The following is a 27,546-nucleotide window of genomic DNA, read 5'->3' as shown; positions in this document are numbered from 1 at the left end:
CCTTTTAAATGACTCCCAAAGTCTCATTTTGCTACTTTATGTATGGAATTCTCATTTGACTACTGCTATGCTCATTTTATCCATTCACTCAGGTACACTTACTTACCAAATGTTGAGCACGTAAGAATTCTTCAAAAGTACTTGCTGGTTTCTGCATGATCTACAAACAGACAAGAAAAATATCAGTTTGTCACTTGGAAATCTAAACTGATTCTTGTATTAAACAAGAAATGTATATTCTATCACAGGACTGCATGCCAAATTTTTCAAAAGACATTCTGAATTAAGAGATTTCACAATGGAATAAAAAATGTCATGAAGCAGACAGAGATGTATACACTTAATTCTATGTCAGGACCAGAGGCTTCAGATTATGCTTTTAACCTTCTTCGCTGTTTATTACATAAAAATCACAGCAGCCAAAAAATCATCCACTTAAGCTCTAAATCCCAGAACAAGGATAAGGCTTACAAATACATCCAAGAAAAAACACAGATTTGTATATAAAACTACAAATCTCATCAACATGTCCAACAAGTTATCACAGCATAGTCCTTCCCCAATGTCCATCAAGGGTAGGTAGGACGTCCCTCCTGTGACCACTTCCTCTTTCTTCGCTGCTTCGCAGGCAGTTAAGTGTTTTTTTCTTTCTCTCCCCATTTTGGTAATTTCTATATCGTTATGGGGGTTCCTGTGTTAAATGCTTGATGGAATGCTTTGTCGGGGCTTTATTGTTGTGGATTGTGACTCCCGTTTGTTTTTCAGAGCCCCATACAGATCGCGGGAATATTCGTTGTTCCTCACGCGATCTTCCACGACATTGCGGCATACTCTCCGACCGCCAGGGGGAGCCAACGCGTCTCGTTAGCCTCAGCGCGGTTTTTCTGTCACAGGGAGCCGCGCTGAGGAGATCGACCCGCCAGAGCCTTTCCCCGTCACCTCACCTTTACGCACAGGCATCCTGGGTCCGTATTTTTGCCCCCAATTACTGGTGAACGCCATGCGGGGTCGGTACAGCGGTTCTACAACGTTTTGCTGCCTGAGGGTGTTTCTTTGGGCACATCAAGCTGTGTGCTCGCTTACATACCTGCAGCCTATATGTTCCACCATTGACAGCACGCAGAGAGGTGACAGTGACCCGGTCCAGTGAGGGTCTGCGCGCTGCAGGGTTAGTGCCACCGTAATCCCTGGTGCCACCAGGGCCAAACTTGCCAGACAAGGTCTGCCCCAAAGCGCGCAGGATTTACCCGCAGTCCTGATCCTGTGCCCCAGCCCTTGGGTGACTAGTGGAGTTGAGTGTAGCCTTCAGGGATGGATCAGGAAGAGTATTACGAGGAGGAGGAATCCCATCCGTACCTGAATGATGAGGAGTTCTGTAAGCAGTCAATAGTTCTATATACCGCTGTGTGACAGAGGTTGTAGGGCCCATGGAAGAGCGCCTGTTTGCCAGCATTATACAGGAGTGTGAAAGGGTGGTGCAAGCCCATTTGGGGACTCCTGGCAACTCGTCTGCCCCATCGGGGGATAATCCCCCAGCCCCCAAAAAGGTTTGCAAGGAGGGGTATCTGGGGCGGCGCAGGGTGTGGACAGGGACGCTTTTGAGCGGTTGCGTGACGCTTTTCTGGCCAAAGGTGACCGTGCTTACCCCTGCGCCTTCGCCAACCCCGGGTGCTTCGGGATCGATGGGTACAGCACCCTAATCCCCTGGCGGGATGTCCCCTGCAGACACGGACGATAAGGATGGGTCTGTGCGTTCTTGGCACCCGTAGACCTATTTTGGAGAGGAAGGTGGCCCTTACGCCCAATCTAGACCCGAAGACGGCTACCTTCCTTGTGAAGTTCGTTAAAGACCCTCGCAAGGGGATTGACTATTCCTGGCGCTCCTGCCAGGATAAGCTTTTGGATGCCATAGGACCTATAACCAAGATCCTGGATATGGCGGAGGAGGCAAAGGTGACAGGTGCCGCCATTTTCCCCGACGTCCTGTCGAACTGGGCACAACGAGTGGTGGTCTTCTTAGGGAACGCTAATTGCGCCCTTTCGACTGAATGCCGTCGTTTACTGTTAATCAAGTTAGACTCGAAGCTGGGAGACCTAGCCTCCTCGGAGGCGGGAGCTGTGGCCCAGGGAGGCCTCTTTGGGGACCCCTTTATAAAGGAGTTAGGGAAGTTCGTCTCTACCTTTACGTCCCTGAACAGAGCTAAATCGAGTATCAAGAAAGTTTTCCAGCAATGTTTCTCCCGGGGGGGGGGCGGTCACGGTGGGGGCCGCGTGACCGGCCGTGGCGGTCAGCAGTTTGTTAACAAAAATCAAGGCTCCGGACGAGGTCAATATAACACCTCAGCGAACTTCAACACCTTCTATCCTACCAGAGGCCAGCGCTTCCGAGGTCAAGGTGGATTTAAGAACACCGCTGGAAACAATGCAAACGGTGAGTGTCTTATCGGCGGATCAGGTCCGCATTGGGGGGCGAATAGCTTTGTTTCCGGAGGCTTGGGCCGCAATTACGTCAGACGCATGGGTCTTACAGACGGTCTGCGAGTTTCGCATAGAGTTTTACGATCAGCCCTTTCAAGAGAGGCCCCCACACCCTGTTGTTTTCTCTCAAGCCGACGCGCAACTGGTCGACGAAGAGGTCTCGGACTTGCTTCGCAAAGGAGCCATTTGCCATTCGGTAGCCACCCTGCCGGATTTTGAGCAACCTGTTTCTGGTGGAGAAGGCGGATGGGGACAACGACCGGTAATCAACCTCAAAGAGTTCAACGGAACGAGACTGCTAACCTGAGCGTTACCTCTACCCAATCGATTCCCCGCCCTACGGGGACCTTTCCTTTCTGCTACGGAATTCGTGAAATTACCCTCTTCACGACTAGAAAATCGCAATACTTTCCCGGGCTCACAAGCCCTGAGTTTACACTACACTCAGCGTCACCACTGAGTAAAGAATCATCACCACTAACGTGAGAAACCTCATTGAAGATTGTGAACCCCACCCTACAGACAGTGTCAAACCCGGTCTCGAGCGGAGCCGGGTCGGAAATATCACCGGCAACGCGACCTTTGGTTATAAAACATTGACCAACAGCCCTGAGGAGTCGCGGAAAAGTGTGTTTTCTTGCGACGAAACACGTGTCGCCTGGCTGGATCAAATAAAGAAAATCTGAAACACTGATGGTCCAATCCTTCGTCCATTACCTATGAACTTTATGTACATTGAAACATCCTTTTTGCTCGTAACTCCATTTAAGTGTGCAACAAGTTTTGCTTCTACTGTATGTAGTGTGTCCTCCAGGCACATTTTGAGGGGTTTCAGGGAATTGCCCCTTACCTGCATGCACCTTCTACCTGACAGCGTTCTACTGTACGTCAACCCAAGCAGTGCGCCCAGTATTTCCCTCACACCTAAAACCCTGTTCTTGGCCTCTTCAAAGGCTGGTTGGTTTACCGGCATTTCAAGATGGAGGGTATCCATCTACTGCGGGACGTGTTGCTCCCGAACGACTGGATGGTCCGTTTGGACCTCAAGGATGCATATCTGGTGGTTCCTATCCATCCCCCGCATCGTCGTTTCCTCCAGTTTCTTTGGGGGGGCCAGGTGTTCGAGTTCACCGCCCTTCCATTCGGGCTTTCCTCAGCGCCTTGGTGCTTCACCAAGCTTCTCTATCCCGCGGTGGAGCTCTTACGAAGCCAAGGTATTCGGATGATTGTCTATTTAGACGATATACTGTTGATGGCCCAATGCCCCAGGAGGTTGACTCTTCAGCTTCAACAAACGGTATCCCTTCTTCAGGGCTTGGGGTTTGTCATCAACTCCTCTCTCCTTCACAGACAGTGGTGTTCCTGGGGTTTACTGTAGACTCGGTCTGGTCCACCTTGAGTCTACCGTCCAGGAAAGTGGGAAACATTTGCTGCATATTGCGTCAAACGATCTCGAGATCCCACACAACTCTCCGCCAGATTGCCCGGGTGGTAGGACTGCTTTCCTTCTTAATCCAGGCAATCTTCCCGGGCCCCCTCCTTTACCGGGCCCTTCAACGCCTCAAGGCGCATCATCTCAGGCGGGGCCCAACATACGAACAGTTGGTTCTCCTTTCGGTCGAGTTGAAGGAGAAAATGGCCTGGTGGCTCGCCTGTGTGGAGGCCTGGAACGGCCAGGCAATTTTCGGGCCAGTTCCGGACCTGGTGATTGAGTCCGACGCCAGCAGGGCCGGTTGGGGCGCCCGCTGTGGAGAGTTTTCCACAGGCGGCGCCTGGCCATCCGAGGAGCAGGAGCTGCGCATAAACTGCTTGGAACTGCTGGCTGGGTCCTTCGCGGTGCGCTGTTGGACCAAGGATTCAGTTCGATCCTGTGTTCTGCTTCAGATGGACAACGTCTCGGCGGTCCGGTACGTCAACCATCTGGGCGGTCCTCGTTCCAAGTCCCTAGCGGATTTGGCGAAGGATTTTTGGGATTATTGCCTGGCGCACCATGTGTCCGTGACAGCGGAATACTTGCCTGGTCAAGCCAACCAAGTCGCGGATTGGCACTCCCGACACTTGCGGGACTCCAGCCAGTGGAAGCTGGACACAGAGATTTTCAGATGGCTGGACGGCCTTTGGGGCCCATTCTCAGTGGACCTCTTTGCGTCGCGTCTGGATCACCAGCTCCCGCGTTTTTTCAGCTGGAGGCCGGACCCTCTCACGGAGGCCACGGAGGCCTTCCTCCAAGATTGGAGTCGGGAAACGGCTTATGCCTTCCCTCCTTTTTCGATGGTGGTGCGGGCGGCGGCCCAGCTTCGCCGTCAGGAAGCAGAGGTGGTCATGGTGACATCCTTTTGGAGATCTCAAGTTTGGTTTCTGGTTCTTCTGGAACTGTCTTGGGATTCTCCAATCCTACTCTCCCGATTTCCGCATCTTTTTCTCAACGTGGACGGGGATCCCCATCATCTGGTAACGCAGAGCTCTCTCCACCTCATGGCATGGCAGCTTTCAGGCGACGTTGGTAGCTCCCGGGCCTTTCGAGGTCAGCTGAAGATTTCTTGTCAAAAGCCTGGGCAGGAAGCACGGCAAAACGCTACCGCTCCGCCTGGAATAAATGGACCTGTTGGTGTCTTCGATGGGACTTGGATTCCCTGATCGCAGGCATCGTTCCAATACTGAATTTTTGGGTGGAATCGGCTTCAGCCGGCCTGGCTTACCACACTATCAATGCGATGCGGCCGGCGATTTCCACAGCCCTCCATCCAGTTGAGGTGGCGCCGGTCGGAAAACATCCTTTTGTTTGTAGGCTCTTGAGAGGTATCCGTCTCTCCTTGCTCCCGGAACCGCGTTACTCGGTTCTCTGGGACGTCAATGTTGTCTTGAATCTCTTTTTGTCATGGCAGCCAAATAAGTACCTGTCTTTGAAAGAACTGTCGGCAAAGTTGGCAATGCTTTTGTGTCTGGTGTCATGTCGACCAGTTTCGGACGTACAAGCCTTGGACATCTCGGCGAGGGTTTTTTCTCCGGAAGGGGTGACTTTCACATTGGGGCGTCGCACAAAATGTGCGTCAAGGACGATTTCTTACCCATCTTTTGTGGACGCTCCCAAACAGTGTGTAGTCCAATGCTTGAAAGCATACGAGGAGTTGACCCTAGACCTTCGTCCTCTGGGCAAATGACAGCTACTGATTGCTTTACGGAAGCCACAAGGCTGTCTCTTCCCCCACCATCACCAAATGGGTAAGGTGGGTCATGCAAGAAGCAGGTATCGATACGAAACTGTTCGGTGCCCACTCGGCTAGAGGGGCCATGGCTTCTAAGTCTTTCTTGTTGGGAGCCCGCTTGGAGGATCTGATGCGAGCTACAGACTGGTCCTCAGATTCCACTTTTAAGAGGTTTTACTTTAAACCGGTGGTGGATATTGCACATTTGGTGGTGAGTAAGCTTTAAACTAGCATAATCTAAAGCCTCCGGTCCTGACATAGAATCGAAATGTGCCTAGCATTGTAACAGTAAGTTTCAATTCTAAAAAGGACATGGAGGCGAGGATTTTCCCTCCCAGGCCAGCTGCGGATGCGATCCCGCCCGTACTACATTAAGTAGTCAGGTTTTCCGCTAAAATGTTGATAAACTTGAAATATTAAGGTCAACTTTATTGGATGTGCGTACAATAATAATAATAATAAATAATAATAATAAGTCCACTTGTAAAGCGCCATGGTTACACTAATGCCAGTGTGTCCCTGTACAAGTTCTGCCTTACACCGCTGACGCTTTTGTATGTTTTTTTGCTAGGAAATGATGGTTCAAAACAAGACCAGTAAGATCAAAGCGTGACTCGTGCAAAGAAAGAGGAAGTGGTCACAGGAGGGACGTCCTACCTACCCGTCATGGACATTGGGGAAGGATTATGCTGTGATAACTTGTTGGACATGTTGATGGGATTTGTAGTTTTATATACAAATCTGTGTTTTTTCTTGGATGTATTTGTAAGCCTGATCCTTGTTCTGGGATTTAGAGCTTATGTGGATGCTATTTTGGCTGCTGTGATTTTTATGTAATAAACAGCGAAGAAGGTTAAAAGCATAATCCTCGCCTCCGTGTCCTTAATAGAATTAAAACTTACCGTTACAATGCTAGGCAAATTTCGATTCTTAAGCGTTAACTGTAGGAAATTGGGTTTCTGGTTGGCAGACGTATGCACCCTGTCTAAGCAAGAAACATAAGCCTAGTCAGGGTGAGTCAGATACACTCCATAATTTAGCCTGTGCTCATCCTCTGGTAGCTTGGGACAGAGTCGTTTGGCTTACCTTAAAAGGCAATGTGTAAAGTATTTGTGCAACACTTCAAACAGTAACAGTGCAAATGCCACAAGAAGACTTCACATCAGTTTAGAAATATACATTATGATTTTATAAATAAAACAAGACCAAAACAACAAAAATGCAATAAGTAGAAGTCGAGATGTGAATGTTTAAAGATTAAATGCAAAAATAGCACTTAAAAGCAAATATCACTTCCAGAGTTAATTGGTCGCGCTGGACCGGGGCAAAGACAAGAGTTCAGGCCGAGCACGATGGAGCATGGTCTAGATACAGGACCTACGCAGGGCGCACTGAACAAAGATCCTTAATCCTGGTGGCAATACAAGATGGTTTGATTTTCTTCACACACGGATGGCAGTTCATTGGTTACGAAGACTAAGCACTGGTTCAGAGATGCAGTGGTTACGAAGCTGATGCACCGGGTTGCTACACACAAATGAAGGGATGTGCCGATCATCCTTCATCAGTGGCAGCGATGCAATGGTTCCGATCCAGCAGTTCTGATGGCGATTCGCTTGTTCTAAGTGCAATGCACAAGTACTGTTCCTGCGGCGATACGTCATTTCAGTTCGGCGCAGCTGAAGATGCGTTGCTTTGCAGGAGAAAGCAAAACACCTGGGTTCCCTTCTAGTGAACCAGGCACAGAAGCAGGGTTATAGACTTTGATGTCTCTGAGTCTTTGAAGAACAGGAGGGTTGTCAGATAGCCCTTGGAGTCATTCTGAGTCGGGGGATGTGGGTCCAGTCAGAGGGAGCAGCAGAGAGCACAGCAAGGCAGCGATCTTCCAGAGCTGCAGTCCAGTAGTGCAGAAGTCCTCAGCACAGCAGTCCTTCTTCTTGGCAAGCTGATTTCAGGTCCAGAAATGTACTGAGTTAATAGGGTCAAAGCAAAGTCCAATACTTATACCCAGTTGTGCCCTTCGAAAGAAGGGTCTTTGTAATGCACAAAGGTCCTTTCTAACCTACATTCAGACTCACTACATTTGTGTGAAGGGCCCAGCATATATTTAAGGTGTAAATCTGATGCTATGTCCTGCTCTTTTCTCCCTTCCTCCCTGGAAGATGTATGAAGTCACACCCAGCCTTCATTTGTGTGGGACTTTCAAGAGGGAATACACAAAGTGAACTGTCACCCAGCCCAGCCAGTGATCAGAGACAGGCAGCAGGCACCAAATGGTTAAGAGCAGGAAAATGTCCAACTTTGAAAAGTGGCATTTTCAAAATGATAACTTCAAATTCAACTTTACCATTAAAGGGGATTTGTCATTACCATTCCAGAGGTACTAAACATGACTACTTCCCCTTCGCTCAATTAGGAATCACATCTAATTAAATGTAATAAGGAATCCCCAATGTAAACACATGAGAGGGGTAAGCGTCTCAGTAGTGAAAAAACAAGTTTTTAAGTTTTTCACTACCAGGACATGCAAAACATAAAGTACATGTCCTACTGTTTGATTACACAGCATCCTACCCTAACGGCTACCTAAGGCGTAACTTAGTGGTGACTTAAATGTGATAAAAAGGGTAGTTTAAAGCTTGACAGTTGGTTTTAAATACCAAGTTGAAATGGCAGTCTAAACTGCACACACAGGCTCTGAAGTGACAAGCCTGAGATATGATTAAGGGGCTACTTATGTGGGTGTCACAATCAGTGCTGCAGGCCCACTAGTACCATTTAATTTACAGGTTCTGGGCACATGTAGTGTACTTTACTAGGGACTTACAAGTAAACTAAATGTGCCAATTGTGGATACATCAGGGGAGAAGCACTTGCACCTTAGCACTGGTTGGCAGTGGTAAATTGCTCAAAGTTCTAAGTCCAACCAAAAGAATCAGAAAAAATAGGAGGTAATCAGGCAAAAAGTTTGGGGGAAGACCACCCTAAGGATGTCAGGTTTAACACGTGCCTCGCCCCAGCTGAAAGTGGGGTGTGCTACCCAACCCTTGGAGTGCTCATCACTAAGGCGGAAGAAGCAGGAAAGACCATCAGCATTGGTGTGGTCAACCCCAGGTCAGTGTTCCATCATAAAGTCTATTCCCTGTAGGGGGATGGATCACCTCAAAATTTTGGAATCTCATCCCTCATTTGCATTAGCCACTTGAAGGGCCTGTGGTTGGTCTGAATCAGGAAGTGACTCTCAAACAGGAATCGTCTCAACTTTTTCAGTGCACCGACCACACAAAAGGCTTTCCTTTCAATAGCACTCCACCTTTGTTTCTTGGGAAGTAGCCTCATTGATATGAAGAATACATGTTGGTATAGGCTCTCTTCATTCAGCTGTGATAGCACTGTCCCTCTGCCATGGTCTGAGGCATCTGTTTGTAGAATAAATTCCCTGGGGAAGTCAGGAGCCTTGAGTACAGCGGGTATGCACATGACCTTCTTCAGGGAGTCTAATCCTTTTTGGCATGCGTTTGTCCCAATACCATTTTTGGCCTGCTTCTTCGAAGTCTGCTTTGTCAAGGGGGCAACAATGGTGGCATATTCCTTGACAAACCTCCAATACTACTCAGTGAGATTTAGGAAGGCTCTTACCAAATTCTGGCTTTTGGGGGGCTTCAGGCCTTGATAGTTTCTATCTTGACCTGGGGGGGCTGCAACTTAGCCCACTCCACCAGGTGTCCTAAGTACACCACAGATCCCTGCCTTATCCAGCACTTACTGGTCTTGATAGTTAGGTCTGCCTGTTGCAGATCCTGAACCATTTCCTGAAAGAGGTTGTCATTCCAGCTGCTACTGAAGACAAGTATGTCATCCAAGTAAGCAGCACTGAGGGCCTCCATACCATCTAAGACCTGGTTCACCAGCCTCTGGAAGGTGGCAGGGGCATTCTTATTGCTAAAGGGCATTACCCTTAATTTATAATAGCCCTCAGAAGTGGAGAAGGCTGACGTCTCCTTGGCCCAATCAGTCTATCGGTGCCCTGAAGTAAGGTAAAAATTACTCACGAAGTGGGCAGCTCCTAGCCGATCAATAAGTTTATCAGCCCGGAGTGGGGCGAGCATAAGTCATGGTGACTGAATTAAGCCCCCAGCAATCTATACAGAACCTGACTTCAGGTGTAGCACCCAGTAGGGCAGCTTCTGATATCAGCACCAGGGGCGAATGGTGGGTTCAATCACCCCCAATTCCAGCATCTTTGAAACCTCATCTTTGATGCTGCCCTCTCCTTTTCAGACAGCCTGTAAAATTTAATCTTGACAGGGAGGCTGACTCCTGTCCCTACATCATGGGTACGCAGGTGGATAGTCCAAGGATGAGGGAAAACAAAGTGGAGAACTGGCCCAGCAAATGGTGATAGTCCTTCTGCTGTTCAGAAGTCATGGTAGAGGAGAGGCTCACACCTTCCATTGACCTATCCTTCTCCGTGGAGGCCAAGAGGTCACAGAGAGGTTCACTCTACTCTTCCTCTCCTCTATCTGTCACCAGCAGCATCCTGACTTAAGTCTTCTCAAAGTGTGGTTTGAGATAGTTTATATTGAGCACCCTCTGGGGGATGCCTGACTGGGGTCTTGAAATACACCAGGAAGGTAACCTCCCCCTTCTTCTAAAAAATCCCATAGGTCCCAGTCCAACAGTCTTTGAGGGTCCTGAGCTCTACGAGTTCCATCACCCAACCTGTCTGTCCATGTTGCAATTCAACAGGGTGAGCTGTGTGGTCATACTGCTGCATCATTACCTCCTGTCTGACCTCTAACTTGTCAGAAACTTGCTTCCACAACTTGGCCATTTGGCTTCTGGAGACCAATATTTAGCTAACTACATCCTGGGGACTTTTTCTAGGAGTTTGCTTCCACCTTTCTTTCACCAGACTAAGAGGTCCCTTTTCAGGGTGACAAGACAGAAGTTCAAAGGTGCTGAATCCAACCCCCTTCTGTGATGCCTATCTGTAAGCAAAGATAAGGCAGGCCCTTGATCATGACTTGAGGGTCTTGATGAACCGTTCAACAAGCTCATTGGTTTATGAATGGCAGAACAGAACTTACAAGTAACTGCACGCTCCTTCAAAATTGACTGCATATAAGCAGACATGAAGTTGTTGCCCCTGTCAGACACCACTGCCTTGAGGATACCCACTCGGGTAAAAATCCAAATTAGGGCCTTAACCACTGCAGGCGCCATTGCAGTCCTCAGAGATATGACCTCTGAGTGCCTTGTAGCATGGTCCACGAGTAGCCTGATGAACCTGCAGGCAGAGGATGTCTGGAGATCAATAGGCCCTACACTGTCAATGCCCACCCTCTAAAAGGGGGTCCCAACGACAGGCAAGGGATTAAGGGGTGCTTTCAGCCTCTACCCTGCCTTCCTGCTGGACTGGTTATGAATGTATCTAGGACCCTAAATAAATATTCCTCTTTCATGCCCTTATGCGGTTATGATAAATCATGTCCTAATGAAGGCATACGAAACTTACCCATATTCAGTCATAGCCCACGTAGCCCAAATACGGCAAGGCTACTTCCTTAGATTCCTAGAGAGCACACCGAGTTCTTTCGACACACCAAACCTTCAGCAACCTGAGAATTCTCCATGTCTTTGTTTTGATTTGTCATTGAACTCCTGCGAGCACCAAAGGAACAGTCAGTTCTTAGTGACATCTTTATTGACATCTTATGTCCAACCTTACATCAAATATGGCACCTTCCAGGTATAAATATACCAACACTTGCCTTAAGCAAACACACAGTGGTGTGGAGAAGAGCGGCTATCTACTTATACGTAAGTAAGTAAATGCTTTATTGTACAGTTAATAAAACCCATTACAAATAGCTTTTAACGGTAAAAGAAAATGGTCAATTAAAACAACACAAAAAAAACGGTTAAAAAGGTCTGTCTAAAACCATAAAAAGTGGGACAGTGTTCATCCAGCGTTAAGTACAAGTAAGTTTCTATTTTAGATAAAAATGTATGTGTCTATCCACGCGCTTGCCTCCGACAAGCGGGTTGTTCTTTCCCCTCCAAGGACAGTCCGGCTATCTCCAAGAGTGTTCGTGCCTCTTGGTAGAGTACTTTAATGTTCTCAGTCAGTATGGGTCTCTTGCCCGGTCTGAGGGCTGGCGGCGGATGAAGTTGTATAGGTAATGTTGGTGTCCACTTGTTCTCTCGTCATTTTGAGCCTGGATTCTGCCACTCTGAGGTATTTTACCAGTCGGCAGGCCATTTGCACGTCGTCTCCTCTAAAGCAGCTTAAAGCTGCTTCTCTGCAGCATCTGATTCCTTTCTTACTTCTTTCTACTTATACGAAGCCCAGCTGATGTGAGAGCCGTAGGAAGCCGCCCCTCCCCTTTGACACACTGGAGAAGCTGCCTTTTCTCACGCTGAGAAATCCAGCTCCTATGTTTCCAGTCATCCTTGCGGGTTACTGGGAGATCGAGTCCTGAGAAACGAGATACAAGACCTCCTTCATTCTATAACCAAGGTACGGAGCTGATTCAAACCTTAGAGAGAATTCTTGATTCAGATTCTTGGCAAAAACCCAACTTAACTTAAAAACTGCAACTTACTTACTCCTTCCCATGTATTAGGCTTCGGTCAGGTACAGGGTAGGCGTATCTTAGAAGCACCAGTTGAGGTCGTTAGTCAATGTTTTTATGTATGTAAATATTTTATCCGTTTTAAAGTATCATATGGCTAAGAAACCATATCAATGCTTTTACAGTATTATTTTATAATACTCCTTTTACTGTACACACTTTACTTCATGATAAGTATTGCAATTGTGGCAATTCATTTCTCTTGCATGAGAAAGAAGACTGCTCAATAAAATAACACCTTTTATTGAAAACGCCCGTCTCTCTATTTCTCTGCACCCTGATGAAATTAAGCATGCACGATTGACTGAGTGAAATAGCTGTCTATTGTTTTCAACGACTCTGGAGATACACTCCTTATTCTGGGGGAGCAAAGTTGTCATGTTATATGGTTGTCAGAAGCGAATCCCTTCTTGTCTAAATGAGGGAAGTTAACCCCTCCCTATTCATTCAAGAAAGTTTCTAGTGACCTCTGAGCTAGCTGGCAAAACTAATTAAGTCTAACATAGTCAGTAGAGACCTAGATGACCTCAGTCCTACGTCTACACTGCTGTTTATGTTATTCAAATGCACAGAGCCTATTGGGAATATAGGAACTACACTACATGGCACCCAACGTTTGGTAAGGCGATAATCTAACGCAAGATACTAGAGTAACTCAGTCTGGCTTTTCACACAGACCCCTTTCTCTCGTAAAAACTCCAATAGACGTCTGGAGTGGGTGAAAGGTTAATATCCGCCAAAACTTAGTAGGATGAGAATCCTATGTATTAGTTTACGGTATAGTCAACATTATGTTATGTTAGTATGAATTAGTAGAGCGCACGTTCACCCTGGGGTTTCTTGGCGCTGTGTACCGCTGGGGAACCCGTCCTGGCTTTCCTTGTGAGATGGTCCCTATTGGGCATCCCCAAGGTAAAGCCAGGCATCCCCGGCAGCGAGGGTGCCAGTGTGGAGATTAAGAAAGTTATTGCCCAGAGTTGCAGCGTGGGACCCATGGTTAGAGAGGCACCGAGGCGAAATTTATCGAGCCCGCTGACATTGGTTCCGTACCCTGCCGCGTCGGGAATTGAACCCTGGTCCCGGGCCGACCTCTGCTTCTGGGTCTGCCGCCTCTAACCGGTGAGCCACACTTCTCCACTGAACGTTGAAGGATACAGTGTTCCAAAATATTGTGCACATAATCTTTGTTTCCTTGAAACTTGATCTGCAACAAAAACCTTTCTGTCAGTAAAAATGTCAGACAGTGAGGATGAAAGGGAAAGAGTTAGACTAGCAGCTCAACTCTTAGCAGAGGACACAGTCCTCCAAAATGCAGACCCTGATGCAAAGCTCATCCCAGTCAATATAGGAAAAACCATAACTATAAAACTTATAGAAAATGGGGTATCACCAAGAGGTGGTACAGTTGTATTTGTGGTAGGGGCACAGAGTATCGGCAGACAGAGGTATTCTATTCCTGGATAACTTTTCAAGCAGCACATACTGTGACACGTGATTCCACTATTATAAAGTAGCGGAATCTCCAGAGGAATACTCTCCTTTCGAGGAAATTGAAATTCCACTAACATACCAAGAGCACCTGCTCTTATTTAATGGTGCCCTAAAACATCAAAATCACATTACCAAGCTCATCCACTAGGTAGACCAGGAGCCACGTGGCTGGTTCTAGCCAGCTACACACCACACCCAGACATTGAAGGAATGTCAGACGGAGAACTTTTGGTTCAACTAAAACAATTAATTAAAATTCATAGACAATTGGTCCAATATATCATGCGGACTTGAACAGTTCAACCTGCAATTAAAATTCCAGAAAACACCCCTCATCAGGGAAATACAAATAAAATTACACCACAGAATATTCAATCATGTCTCGGAAAAACACCCGCAAAACGGGAACAAATTCCTTTTTGGTTAGCTCAAAAAATCACTCAGATAGAGGCAGTATTTCCTGATACTACCCCTCACGAAAAAAACAGAATTCTGACTATCTGTCTCCCAATGGGGATCGCATCACATGTGGAAGACTGTGACACTTGGGGCACAGTCTTTGCTTCTATCTACACAAAAACACATGGTGCTCCGTCAGTGGCGGTTATACCAGATATACAAAGACAGATTCAAAACGAATACGGTCCAGAACCTGCTTTAACTCTGGGTATGAAATTACTGAAAGACTTCAAGCAGGTCTCGGCTATATTATTAGCCAACATAAAAGGAGAAGCACCATGTGTGGCAATTCGCCAAAAATTTAAGGAAACAGATATAACAGACCAACCTTTTGAGCTTGCTAAAATAATTGAAAAATGCTATGAAGAATTAGGTAGAGATAGTTTGGGTGGTAAACCAGTAAAACCACAACTAATTAAAAAACCTGAAAAAACCTTTATTAAAAACAATCTCAATTCTCAAAAAAAGAAATGGGAGGTGAATAAACAAACTACTCTCAGAGAAAAACAATTTCAGTCCAGAGGAAGGTCTCCCCAACAGAGAAATAAATCTCCAGGATGAGGGGACAAGTCTCCCCAAAGGGAGCCCTCTGAAAAAAGATATAACCTTAGAGATAGGGATAAATTAAGAAAACCTGACAAATATCAAGATATTGATACACATCCCTCTCGATCTTTTCAGACTTCCTCACAGAAATCGGAAAGAAGAGGACGGTCAGAACACAAGGAAGAGCACGTCAAGTCCAAAGACAAAGAACCTGCTCATCAAAGTAGAAAATCACAATTTCCCAGAAAGAAGGTAGCAAGTATTAAAATTAAACATGCCGAGAATCCTGAGGACACAACTGAAAAACGGAGAGTGGGCCCAGACAATGCTAGACAGCGCAGCAGAAGTGACCATAGCTCGCAAGATCCTGATGAATCTTCTGGAGACAGTGGACACAAATGAATACATTCAAGTGGAAACTGCAGACACGCAAGTTAGCGTGCCCCATAAACTATATGAAATAACATTACGTATAGAGGGAGATAAAACTAGGAAAATAAAAGGTCTCTTCTGGGAGAATCTTTCTAAAGGCTATGATATCCTGTTAGCTGAAATAGACTGGCCACCGGAGTTTGTCAGGGAGTGCCCTCATGGCGAAGAAATGATTATGCCTGCCTTCTCAAATCATATCCCAATTCATAAAAAATACACATTTGCAAGTAAATGGGCAGTGGCCCAAGCTCCTGCTTTATATAACAATCATGTAGGATGGGATGAGGACTCTCCTCACCACAAGATCCAGTTAAAAAATCAACCTACTGCACAAAGGCAGTACCCAGTTAAACAAGAAGCTAAAAAGCAAGTCAGGGAGATCTTAGATCAACGTGAATATCAAGGGGTGATTGAAACATGCACCTCACAAATGAACAATCCTTTGTTTCCTGTCTCCAAGCCAGACGATTCATATCGTCTAGTTTTGGACTACAGACATTTAAACTCCTGCTGTAAAACTTTTGCAGTCCAAAACTCTCACAGTGCAGCACTAATGAATAACATTGTGCGCAAAAGATATAAAACAACATTAGATATCTCTAATGGATTCTTCTGTCAAAACATTGCACCTGAAAGCAGGTATTTGACCGCTTTCTCAATAATGGGGTTGCAAAAACAATTTTGCCGACTCCCACAGGGATTCAAGAATAGCCCAGGATTATTCTTAGCAAGGGTAACAGAATTACTACAAATGTATGATGATGAGGCATTATACTATGTCAATGACATCTATCTTACAGACGATGACCTGGAGACTCACTTGAAAAGAGTGAACACCATAATACTTGGGTTCGCATCCGAAGGTTTCAAATTTAACTTTAAAAAGTCAAGAATAGCCCATCTAACTGTCCTATTTTTAGGATATGAATTATCAAGTGAAGGCAAAAGCCTATCAGACAATTTCTTAGAGAAATGTGCAGTACTCCAAGCACCTAAAACGCTGAGGAATTTACAATCAATACTAGGTTTCCTGAATTTCGGAAGAACATACATTCTAAATTATGCAGAGAGGGTTAAACCAAAACCTGATTTCAAACCAAATAATTGGACTCAAAAACACACCGAAATTTTGAGATCAATACAGACAGACATGTTAACTAAAACAAAACTGCAAACACGCGCAAACAAAAGCAATCTGGTAATCCGAGTCATCCCAGAAAGATGCGGATTCAAATACCTGACCTCTAATGAGGGAGAAAGGGTACCAATATCTTACAAATCACATTTGTACGCGCAAGCTGAAATGAAATTCAGCTCTACAGAAAAAATTCTGACAGCGGTTCAAACTGCTGTAGCAAAAGAAAGAGCTCTTTCACAAGGTAAACGTATAATAATAGTTACACCTGTACCTGCTTTAGAAGCAGTAACAAGAGTAACAAGAGCAAGAATTCCAAATTCTAAGGCACTACATCCAAGATGGATACAGTGGGTTAATTCTCTTGCTGCACCATACGTAGTATACGAATTTGATCCTAATTTAAAACACAGGAATTTCTCCAATATGAATATGAATGTCCTCTGCAGATCGAAATTCTGCCTCTTGAACATTACGTCTTTATAATATAAACAGACGGATCAGCACAACCCGCAGTTGGGGGAAAACAAGCATATAGTGCTGCATACGCGATTGTTAAAGGCCATTGGCATTAAGGAAAATTTAGACAACTGGTCACTAAAACTCAATCTCTAGGAGATTGTACAGCTCAGTGAGCTGAACTACTGGCTTTTAAGATGGCGCTTGAAAATACCGATTGCGAATTACCCACACTAATAGTGTGCGATTCGTATAACTGCGTACAATCTTACAATGAATACTTGCAGAACTGGGTTCAAAATGGTTCCAAAGATGCAAAAGGTGGCACAATCAAGCATAAAACGCTTTGGGAACAAGTAGTTCTTTTACAGAAGGAACTACAAAAGACTCATGTGATACATACACTGAGTCACCAACGTGATGGCGTTCACGTTGCGGGGAATTCATTGGCTGATGAAGCAGCGAAGGCAGCTGTGCAAACGGCTTCCATAGCTGCAATCACCCGGTCAAAAACAAAAAACGAAAATAGACAGCGATATAATGCAAGCTGTCAGTGCTTCAGTAAATGATGGTAGAAAATCACTCCCGAAAGGCTTTCCAGTAAAGTACTCATACATAACTGATACGAATAATGTTCCTTTTGCTCAAATCCCTTGAGTGGGGGATAGGGCAATTCCAAACATGGAACACAGGTTAGGAATAATTTTAGCGGCACACGAAGGGCTCGCTTCTGCACACGCTGGTGTTTCCGCCACAGTATCATTATTAAAACAGAGATATTGGTGGCCACGCATGAGGAAACAGACTAGGAATTACGTTCTAGAATGTGAAATATGCCAAAGAATGAAAGTATCAACAGTAAAACGACCAGCACAGACGCCCCTTCTAATCTCAGATAAACCATTAGCATGTGTTTACCTGGAACACTGTGGTCCCTTACAAAGGGATGGCAACTATAAATATATCATGGTCGCAGTGGATTCCTGCACGAGATTCATTTGTATGTGGCCCCAGCGCTCGGCTGACGAAAGATTTGCGAGTCTTTATCGGCACATACGCAATTGGCATGCTACATTCTGACCAGGGTCCTGCGTTTAGCTCTCGAGCTTACAAAGTGGCCATGAGCAACATGGGCATTGCATTGTGGTACTCTTCTCCCTTCCATCCTGAGGGAAATGCGGTTGTGGAAAGAAAAAACTGTGACATAAAGCAATCTATAACGGCAAGGGTATTAGGTTGGGGTGATGGGTGGGTCCAACATAGTCTTAACAATCTGCCAAGAAATTCTCTAAAGGGTTTCACTCCATACAAACTAATGTTCGGCACTAGAATGAGAATCCAGGACTTAGATTGTCATACTTCAGTGGTAGAAGAAAAAACCTTTGATATCAAAGATCATTTGGCTGTTTTACAGGACTTGAATGAAACAAGAAAAAGTCTAAGTAACATAAAGTCTAAGCCAACAACCACTGAAGAACCACCTGTCCCAGCAAGACCTGTCTGGATTCCAAAGATTGGGGATCTGGTCAGAGAAAAGATTGCGGTGAAGAAGGAATTTGGGCCTTCTTACAGAAAAGCAGTACCTGTCTTAGCTGTCAACGGAACACGATCAGTACTACTACCGCCCCTTGCTGGTAAAAAAGGAAAACAGAGTTGTTTCCATCGACCTGGTGAAACCACAATCATGTGGCCAATAATAAGTAGTAGGCCTAGTGGACTCCCAAGAAGTAGCAGAAGACCAAATATTGCTACAATCCAAGAGGTTTAAACTGAAAGACTGATCACTTTGGATAAACCATCAGTGAATAAAAAAGAAATATGCAAGAAAGCGATGGAAATTGTGCCTCTTGAAACCCAAATTGCAACAGTTCAAGAAACACCAGTCTACAATGATGTAGCCTTGGACTATACAAATGTAACAAAAGAAAATGCAAATATCAATGGAAATCCGGAAGCAATCCCACCAATTGACAGAACTGCATCTGGCTACTTTATCAACTTTGATGAGTTTTCCGATGATCCGAGTGAACATGGAGACAAGCCAGCAACAAAAACTTTCATAAGGAAAATTAAAGAAATTTTTCATCAACTCAAAGAACCATATCTGATTTCCCCTTCGATTGAACTATGGATTGTGTTAGGTGTACTTATCCTTCTACTTTGGCTAATCCTAGTTTTAATTTTGGGTAGATTTATTACAGTACAATGGAAAACAGCAAGTCAGAACATCAACTTGGTCCTGAAACCACACAGATTCTCACATTGGCAGACAGAGTTGCTAGGTTCACATGGGTACACCACTAGGAGAGAGGTATCTCTTGACCACACCCCTATCCTGGCCAGCTACGTCACAGTAAACCAAAGCCAAGGTCTCACATTTTCAATATACCCAGGGTACTTTAAAAACCTACAAATATGTAACAGCTGCTCCAAAGCCACAAAATACTATTTTGAAGAAAACGAACACTCAGTCACTTCCCCAATCACCCTTTGGGAAGCATATAAGCATGTAATCAGGGGACAAGCCATTTCCCTCATATCTGGCCACAAAAGAGGAGAAAAACAAGTGACTGATGCCCTGAAACAGGAAGTACTGGACCTAGAAGTACAACACTCTCAAGACCTCTCTGAATTTAACAAACCAGTGTAAGAGTGTGTCTCATAGCGACCCATCCCACTGCTTAATGCAGAAGCAAAAATACTGGCCAAAACACTTGCAAATAGATTGACACCATACCTCACCAAACTTGTACACCCAGGACAATCACGCTTCGTGCCTGGCAGGTTCACAGCCCTTAACGTACACTATCTTCATGGGGTACTGGAAGAACAGCTGCCATACTTTGAGCCACTGGGAGACGCGGGAACACGTCTGTGCATGAAAGTGCACTTCCGAGCGTGTGTTTGATGCTCTACGACCCTGACACTAGACGACTATACATGGATGATGGATTTTAGATTTCACTTGAGAACGTAAGAACTAGAAAATTTGGGAGCTTCTGGCAATTTCCTTGCCTTCCGGGCCGGGACGGAAGTATAACCGGCACAGAGGCTTACTGATCGCTCAACTTCTAAAAAGTCTTGAAAAGTTGTGGGTTAATCCCGGACGACGAAACACGTGTTGGCTGGAACAACCGAAGAAAGAAAATTAAATATACAAGAAAAGCTTGTTAAACTATGTTGTACAATGTACTAGTCATTATTGAATACAGGACCAACACCAAATATGTGCTTGGGCTTGTGTATAAGTATTAAATTGATCCCCGGTGATGAAAAAGAATGTAGAGGAGTGGACTATTCCTCCTCCCTTGAGCACTAAGACTTAATATTACAAAACTGTTTATACCATTACTAGTGAGCGCCAAGACCACATGGGGCAATTTCATCCTACATAGTATTTACTGGAAGAAGAAACACCATTCAGGAGGAGGCCACTTTCATCTCCATGAATGCCTGCATGGCCTTCGATACCATTGAATGGACCTTTCTTTTTGCAGTCAATGCCAGACTATCAGCGACTTTTGCCCTTGGGCGAGAGACACGACAGGGATGCCCCCTGTCACCAATCCTCTTCGCTCTTGTACTAAAATCTTTCGCGGTGTGGTTGGGGGGATCCCCTGGTATGGAGACTCCGTTGGATGGCGGACTGTGAGGACTGTATATCATTATACGCAGATGACATTCTGCTGTACATCGCATCTCCAACGCGCTCTCTAGCTAGAATAATGAACATTTTCACAAACTTTGGAAAATATTCTGGGTACACGATAAATTGTAGCAAATCAATTTCATATGTCCTCAATGGTCCACCCCCAAGGATACCCAAAGGATGCGAGGTGACGATGGTGACAGTTGGCTTTCGCTAGTTGGGTATCTTCATCTCAATGAACCCTGAGGAGTTCATGAATAGGAACCTCTAAGAACCCTTGAGATGACTAAGAAGTGATGTCAAACATTGACGATACCTTCCATTAAAGTTACAAGGGCATGCTGCACTTTTTAGGATAATCGATTTACAAAAGGGGGTGGTGATGAACAGAGTGTCTGAATTGAGCAGACCACTCTTACCCAGTCCAAAGATCAGGGCTTGATCCATCACCGTTATTTATCTCACTGCCCCATCCCAGCTCAGAACCTGGCTATATGCAAATCAGTCTGTCCCTGGCCCAGTGCATCATGGGAACAGGGCAGACTAAACTACCAAGCCAATTCTTTACCAGAAAGGATTCAAGCAAACCGGGCCGAAGACGGCTGTAATGCCAGAAACCGGTCCCCGGGAGCTTGTTTCCTTCCCAGTGTAAGAATTGGCTTTTGTAGTTTGGTTTGCCCTGTTCCCATCATGCACTGGGACAGGAACAGACTAATTTGCATACAGCCAGGTTCTGAAACTGGGATGGTGCAGTGAGCTAAAAAACGGTGTTGGATCTAGCCCTGATCTCTTGACTGGGTGAGAGCTTTCTGCTTAATTCAGAGACTCTGTCCCTCACCACCCCTTGTTGTAAATATTTTTGTCCACCCTAAGCGTGGAAGGGTATTCTCAGATGTGAGACCCTTGCTCATTGCACCATCAGGATTCAAGCAAACCGGGCCGAAGACGGCTGTAATGCCAGAAACCGGTCCCCGGGAGCTTGTTTCCTTCCCAGTGTAAGAATTGGCTTTTGTAGTTTGGTTTGCCCTGTTCCCATCATGCACTGGGACAGGAACAGACTAATTTGCATACAGCCAGGTTCTGAAACTGGGATGGTGCAGTGAGCTAAAAAACGGTGTTGGATCTAGCCCTGATCTCTTGACTGGGTGAGAGCTTTCTGCTTAATTCAGAGACTCTGTCACTCACCACCCCTTGTTGTAAATACTTTTTAGGATAATGGCATTACTCCAGAGCACACCATTCCGTATATGACAGACATAATTTAAGGCAATAGATGCTGAGGTACATAACCCCGTATGGGATGAGAAACCACCCTGCATAGCCATCAATATATTAGTTAAGGGATGGTACAATGGGGGACTATAACTCCTATACATCCAAGCATATTGTTGGGCTTCAAAGCTTATAGTCCTTAACCACTCGACACACTGCCCCCATACTGACCCCACATTTTGAATGGATCCATACATCCTGGTTGAAGGGGATGCCCTGCGCGTACTATATAACAAAGCAAACAATAAAAGCCTCTCTGGGCCTACCGCACAATCGGTTTTACCTATGGCATGTAGAACATAAGAAGCTGGGCTGGCACAACAAACTGACGCTGTTACCCCACTTTGGGAGACTGGGAAACTGGGTAGATTGATTAGCTATAAAGGAGTCAAAAAATGGGATCTCATCGGAATTTCAAGGGTGGGGGATCTCTGTGATAAGGGGAAAGTTATCCCTTTCGAAAAAGTGAACTTGAGACCCTCAACCATGCTGTCATGACCTGCAGTGTATGTTTATCTCTGCTCGCATGATCTGGTGGCTAGCCTCATCATCAGGTATGTATGTAATAAGCTTGTAAAGTGCCCGGTTACTCCATTTCGGAGTGTCCCTGTGCCAGGATTTCTCCTTTAGGAATCTTGAGCCAGCCATGGCAGTTAATTTACCATTGATTGTCTGAAAAAACAGGTTTTTAGTTTTTTTGCGATAAAGAATTTCAGAGGACTGCATCCTAAGGTCCACAGGGAGGAGATTCCACATTTTAGCCGCCGGGAAGCTGAAAAAGCTACCCCACCCAAACAAAGTCAATGAGTTTTGGGTATCATAAGTCTGGCTATTCCTGAGGATCCGAGGCAACAATTTGGTGGGTCAATCAATCAATCAGGGGTTGCTGAAGCGCAGCTACTCGCAAGCGTTTCAAGGCTCTGGGTGTGGAAGAAGGGGCGGCTCCGTTGGGTGCTGGGGGTCATGCAAAGAGCCAGGTCTTGAGGTCCTTCCTGAACTAGAGCACTTTGGGGCTTTGCCTGAGGTGGAGGGGGAGGTTGTTCCAGGCCTTGGCTGCAAGGTAGGAAAAGGAACTTCTGTTCTGGTTTTGCAGATGTATGGGACAGTGGCCAGAGAGAGGTCAGCTGATCGGAGGTGTCTCGTGGGTATGTGGAAGGAGAGGCAGTAATTTAGGTTGAGAGCTTGAAGGTTATTCTTCTTTCGATGGGGAGCCAGTGGAGATCGCAGAGGTGCCGGGTGAAAGGGTTGTGACAGGGGATGTCCAGGATCAGTCTAGCTGCGGCGTTTTGGACGGTCTGGAGTTTGAAAAGTAGTTTCTTGTTGAAAGGTAAGGTTTGATCAAGGGAAAAAGATATTAAGGACCCCTTTGACTTAATATTCTGTGGCAAAAACATAGGGCTTTTATAGCTACTCTGGCCTGAATAGGAAACCAGTGGAGTTTGGCAAGGGCAGGACCCAAAGAAGAACATCTTTGGATATTTAGTAGCATTCTTTCAGCAGCGTTCTGAAGCAACTGCAACATTCTTGTCTTGCTTTTGGAAATACCACAATAGAGTACATTACAATAATCCAAGCAGGACAATACAAGAGCCTGGATGCCTGTTTTCCTTGCAGAATCCGCCAGAACCTCTAGAATTTTACAAAGCATCATTAAGATGCCAAAGCAGGTCCAAGCAAAAGCAGAAATCTGGTAATCAAGGGTCAGCAGTGAATCAAACCAGATACCAGGATTTTTATCTCAGGTTTGGGAGCAGGTATTGGCTCTAATTCAAATAGCCACCATCTAGAGGTCCATATAGATGGTTGCTTGCCTACCACAAGGACCTCAATCTTTCCTTCATTAAGTCTAAGGCAGCTGGAGTGAATTCATTTTGCCAGGACGAACAGACTTAATTTGAAGTTAGAAGCAGCTTTACCTTCATCCTGTGCCAAGGTAATAATCAGCTGAGTGTCATCAGCATAAGTCACCATCTTCATTACGTGACACTCAACTACATCCGCCAGGGAGGGAATGTATACATTAAACAGGATCAGGCTCAAAGTCAATCCCTGGGGCACCCGTTGCTGCAGGGTGCAAATCTCAGAGGTGTATGACTGCTGGAAGACGTGGAAGGGGAAATCCTGGAGGAAATCAATAATGCAGCAAAGTGGGCAACCCCCAACACAAGATTCCAAATTCGTTCAAATAGGAGGCCATGGGACACAGTATCAAAGCTGTGCTCAGGTCCTGCATAATCAAGGCCGCTGTCTTGCCCTCATCAGCGGTTAATCTAAGGGATTCGGAGGCCAGGAGAAGAGCAGATTCAGTGCTGAACATAGGTCTGAAACCCGATTAGGTCTTGTGAAGGAGATTGTTTTCTTTGATAAACTGCGACAGCTGATGATTGAAATATTTTTCAGCAACCTTGGCAAAGAGTGGAAGCAGTGAGATAGGTCTCAAATTCTCAGGTCAGAAGGGGTCCAGGGAAGTCTTCTTTAGCAGAGGAACTAACATCTTATCTTAATCTTAATAGTCATTTGTTGAGCGCACGTACACCCTTGGGTTTCTTGGCGCTATAGAGTCAAGACAACAACACCATTCTTAGGCATAAGCCTGTTGGAATAGCCAAGTTTTTAAAGATTTTCGGAACGTCAGTAGATCCTTGCTCTGTCTGATATAAAGGGGGAGAGCATTCCAGAAGGAGGCAGCCAGGTGGTGAAAGCAGCTGCCGCCCTGGCGTTTTTTTTTAAATGAGGAGACGTTTGCAAGAAGTAGATGTTTAGAGCGTAGGTTGCGCGAAGGTGCGTAGTTGGTAATAGATTGCATGATAAATCTAGGGCCATAGTCATGGAGCGCCCTAAAGGTGATACAACCTGTTTTGAAGGCAATCCGCTGGGCCACTGGCAGCCAGTGAAGTTTTTCTAGTCCAGCTCTAATTGATTGCCACTTTGGTTGTTTCCAAATCAGTCTTGCCGCCTGATTTTGGACAATCTGTAGGCGTTTTAGTAGTCCCACCGGAAGACCTAAATAAAGACTGTTTGAAAAATCTAACCGGGAGAGAACAAGGGCAATCACCACTTGAATAAGTGCAGAGTGTGTTAAGAGATGGGCAATCTTTCTAATCTTCCTAAGTTGGTAGAAACTAGCAGAGACTACCGTTGCCACCTGTCCTTTGAGGGATAGATCCTCATTGAGTGTAATCCCTAAGCTTTTTACTGATTGGGTCTTTGTAGGGGGGGATCCCATGTCTGTTGGCCAGCACAGTTGCCCCCAGCTCAGTCCACTTTCCCCAGGCAAGATCAATTCTGTCTTGCCTGGGTTCAGTTTAAGATGGTTATAGGTCATCCACTTTTGTATGTGTGACATTATGGCTGAGCATTCGGTTGCGGAGTTTGGGGAATTAAGAGGGATGATCGCGGGTTTCCAATCTAAGGGGACGCATCCAGATGAAAAAGGTTGGTTCAGTAGTTTGTAGAGCAAGGGAACAATGGTTTCCTCCCCTCGATCCAGCATGGTCGGAGAGATTGGGTTAAGAGAGGATCCAGATTTCACTTTGGAGAGAAGACTGTTAGTCTCAAACACAGTTAGAGCCAGATGTAGGTCGGTCGGTAACGGCCGAAAATCGGTATTTTCGGCCGTTACCGATTAGTAAATAGGTGATAGGTATGTAGGGGGCATTATTTTACCGAATCAGTAAAATTACTGATTCGGTAATTTTACCGATTCGGTAAAATAAAAAAATCGGTAAATTTACCGAAACTGAGCCACCCAGATGTAGGTGGGACCCTTCAGAGTCCCAGAGGCCTTACCGAATCGGTATTTTACCATCAAATCCAATTTGATGGTAAAATACAGATTCCGGTGTGCATGCACATGTGTGCATGCACACCTATGCCATGTGACAGGCAGACCTGCCCTTAGGGCATGTATGCCTGCCACATGGCACCGAGCCTGTTTTGGGGGTGCCAGAGGGTGTCAAAGTGACACCCCCTGCACCCTTGTGAAAATCGGTAAATACCGAATCGGTAATGCCCATTCATTCCTATGGGCTTCAAAGCCCATAGGAATAAATGGGCATTACCGATTCGGTATTTACCGAATCGGTAAATACCGAAATCATCCGAATCGGTATTCCAGCACATCTGGAATACCTACATGTCCACCCCATAGATTTACCGATTTTTAATTACCGAATCGGTAAAATTCAGTAATTAAAAATCGGTAAATCTATTTCACCTACATCTGGCCCTTAGAGTCTTAAGGTTAGAAAAACCCTCTGAGGGCCATAGTTGCTCAGGCGGAGTGAATTTAAAGTTCCTAATGGATTTGAGAAAAGAAGCATATTTCTTATCTATCTTCTCAGAGAAATATCATGGCACTAGGTTGCAGTATTTAGCTGAGGGAGGAATGGTTACTGATACTCTCTCAAGGGAAGTGAGGCTCTTAACTATATGAATCATCTCCCTAGGTGATCCCCTAGATAACTCAATCATAGGAGTAAAAAATATGGTATGTGTTCTTTTAATTTGTGACAGTTTTTCATTGCTTCAAGATATATTATTTTGTCATCTAACTGTTAGCTCCTCTTCCCCAGCCGTTCTAATGTTTTACACACCTTTTTCATGCCGAGAAGTTCATCCGTGAACCATTCCACTGTTGGATTACGTCGGGTGCTGTTACACAATTTCAGAGGAGCTAGTTTGGCCCGTCCCCTAGTTATCTAGTGGGGTATTTGTTGATTATTAGTCTACAGACATGTATTGTGAAGGGGAAGTAAGTGTCAGCTCAGCTGTAAACGCAGATGGTGTAACCAAAGACCATTTGCGTGTTTATTTAAAAACGAGATTACTTGGAGTGCAAGTATTGGGGAGGTATCTGAAATCTGCAAAATAAGAATTAAGTGGTCTGACCAGGCTACAGGGACAGGAGAAGCAACTTCACAGATGCACAAATAGAGAACAGGGAGCCTGACAAACGCTTGGGGGCCACTCGCCATACCTGCAGGAATACTCGCACCTTCATCTTCCACTCTGCTCTCCCCCGTCGCCGCCTTTGCCACCGCGGCTGCCGAGAGGGGGGAGCATCCAGCGAAGCCTGCCGCCTACATCCCCCAGGGTCCTTTGCGGCGACTCGGGGACGCCGCAGCAGCGTCACTGAACAGCGCACGGAGGCGCATAAAGACAACACGCTCCTGCTGAGGTTCGGGAGCCTGACAAACGCTTGGGGGCCACTCGCCATACCGAATACTCCCACCATCATCTTCCACTCTGCTCTCCCCCGCCGCCACCTTTGCCACCGCGGCTGCCGAGTGGGGGGAGCATCCAGCGAAGCCTGCCTCCTACATCCCCCAGGGTCCTTTGCGGCGACTCGGGGACGCCGCAGCAGCGTCACTGAACAGCGCACGGAGGCGCATGAAGACAACACGCTCCTCCCGCGTCGCGCGACGCCGGGCTGGGCCCGGGCAGAGGGTGGGCCATCCTTGGCCGTCAGGGGCAGGAAGAGGCAGGGCTGGGCCCCCCCCCCCTAACCTCCACCATGGGCAAAAGGAAAAAGGTATGTACCAAAGATGATGTCGGGACAAAAGCGAAATACCCTAGAAAATCCGAATCTATTATTTCGTACTTAACCTCAGCGGTGGGGGTTTTGACCAAAGAAATTGCAAATGTTGAGAACGAACTGGGCCTGAATGCAGAGGAGATTGACCCAGCCCTGAGACCTGACCACACTAGGGAGATGCCATTGGACCCAATTGTCGTGATTACCAATCGGGAATTGAATCTAACTCATACTGCACCATTAAC

The 27,546-nt window shown here is 45.9% G+C and overlaps 1 protein-coding gene across 1 annotated transcript in view; it reads right to left on the bottom strand.

The window, feature by feature from the left end:
* Positions 1-27,546, bottom strand: part of LOC147661152 (uncharacterized) — a 515,544-nt gene that overhangs the window by 371,302 nt on the left and 116,696 nt on the right. Inside the window, exon 2 of the mRNA XM_086951279.1 lies at positions 107-160. Coding sequence (XP_086807405.1) covers positions 107-157 — 51 coding nt within the window. The 5' untranslated portion in view covers positions 158-160. The remainder of the gene's footprint in view (positions 1-106; positions 161-27,546) is intronic.

Source organism: Lissotriton vulgaris, unplaced genomic scaffold (assembly GCF_964263255.1).
Source record: "Lissotriton vulgaris unplaced genomic scaffold, aLisVul1.2 SCAFFOLD_368, whole genome shotgun sequence".
Lineage (NCBI taxonomy): Eukaryota > Metazoa > Chordata > Amphibia > Caudata > Salamandridae > Lissotriton > Lissotriton vulgaris.
This window is presented reverse-complemented; position numbering and strand designations above follow the sequence as displayed.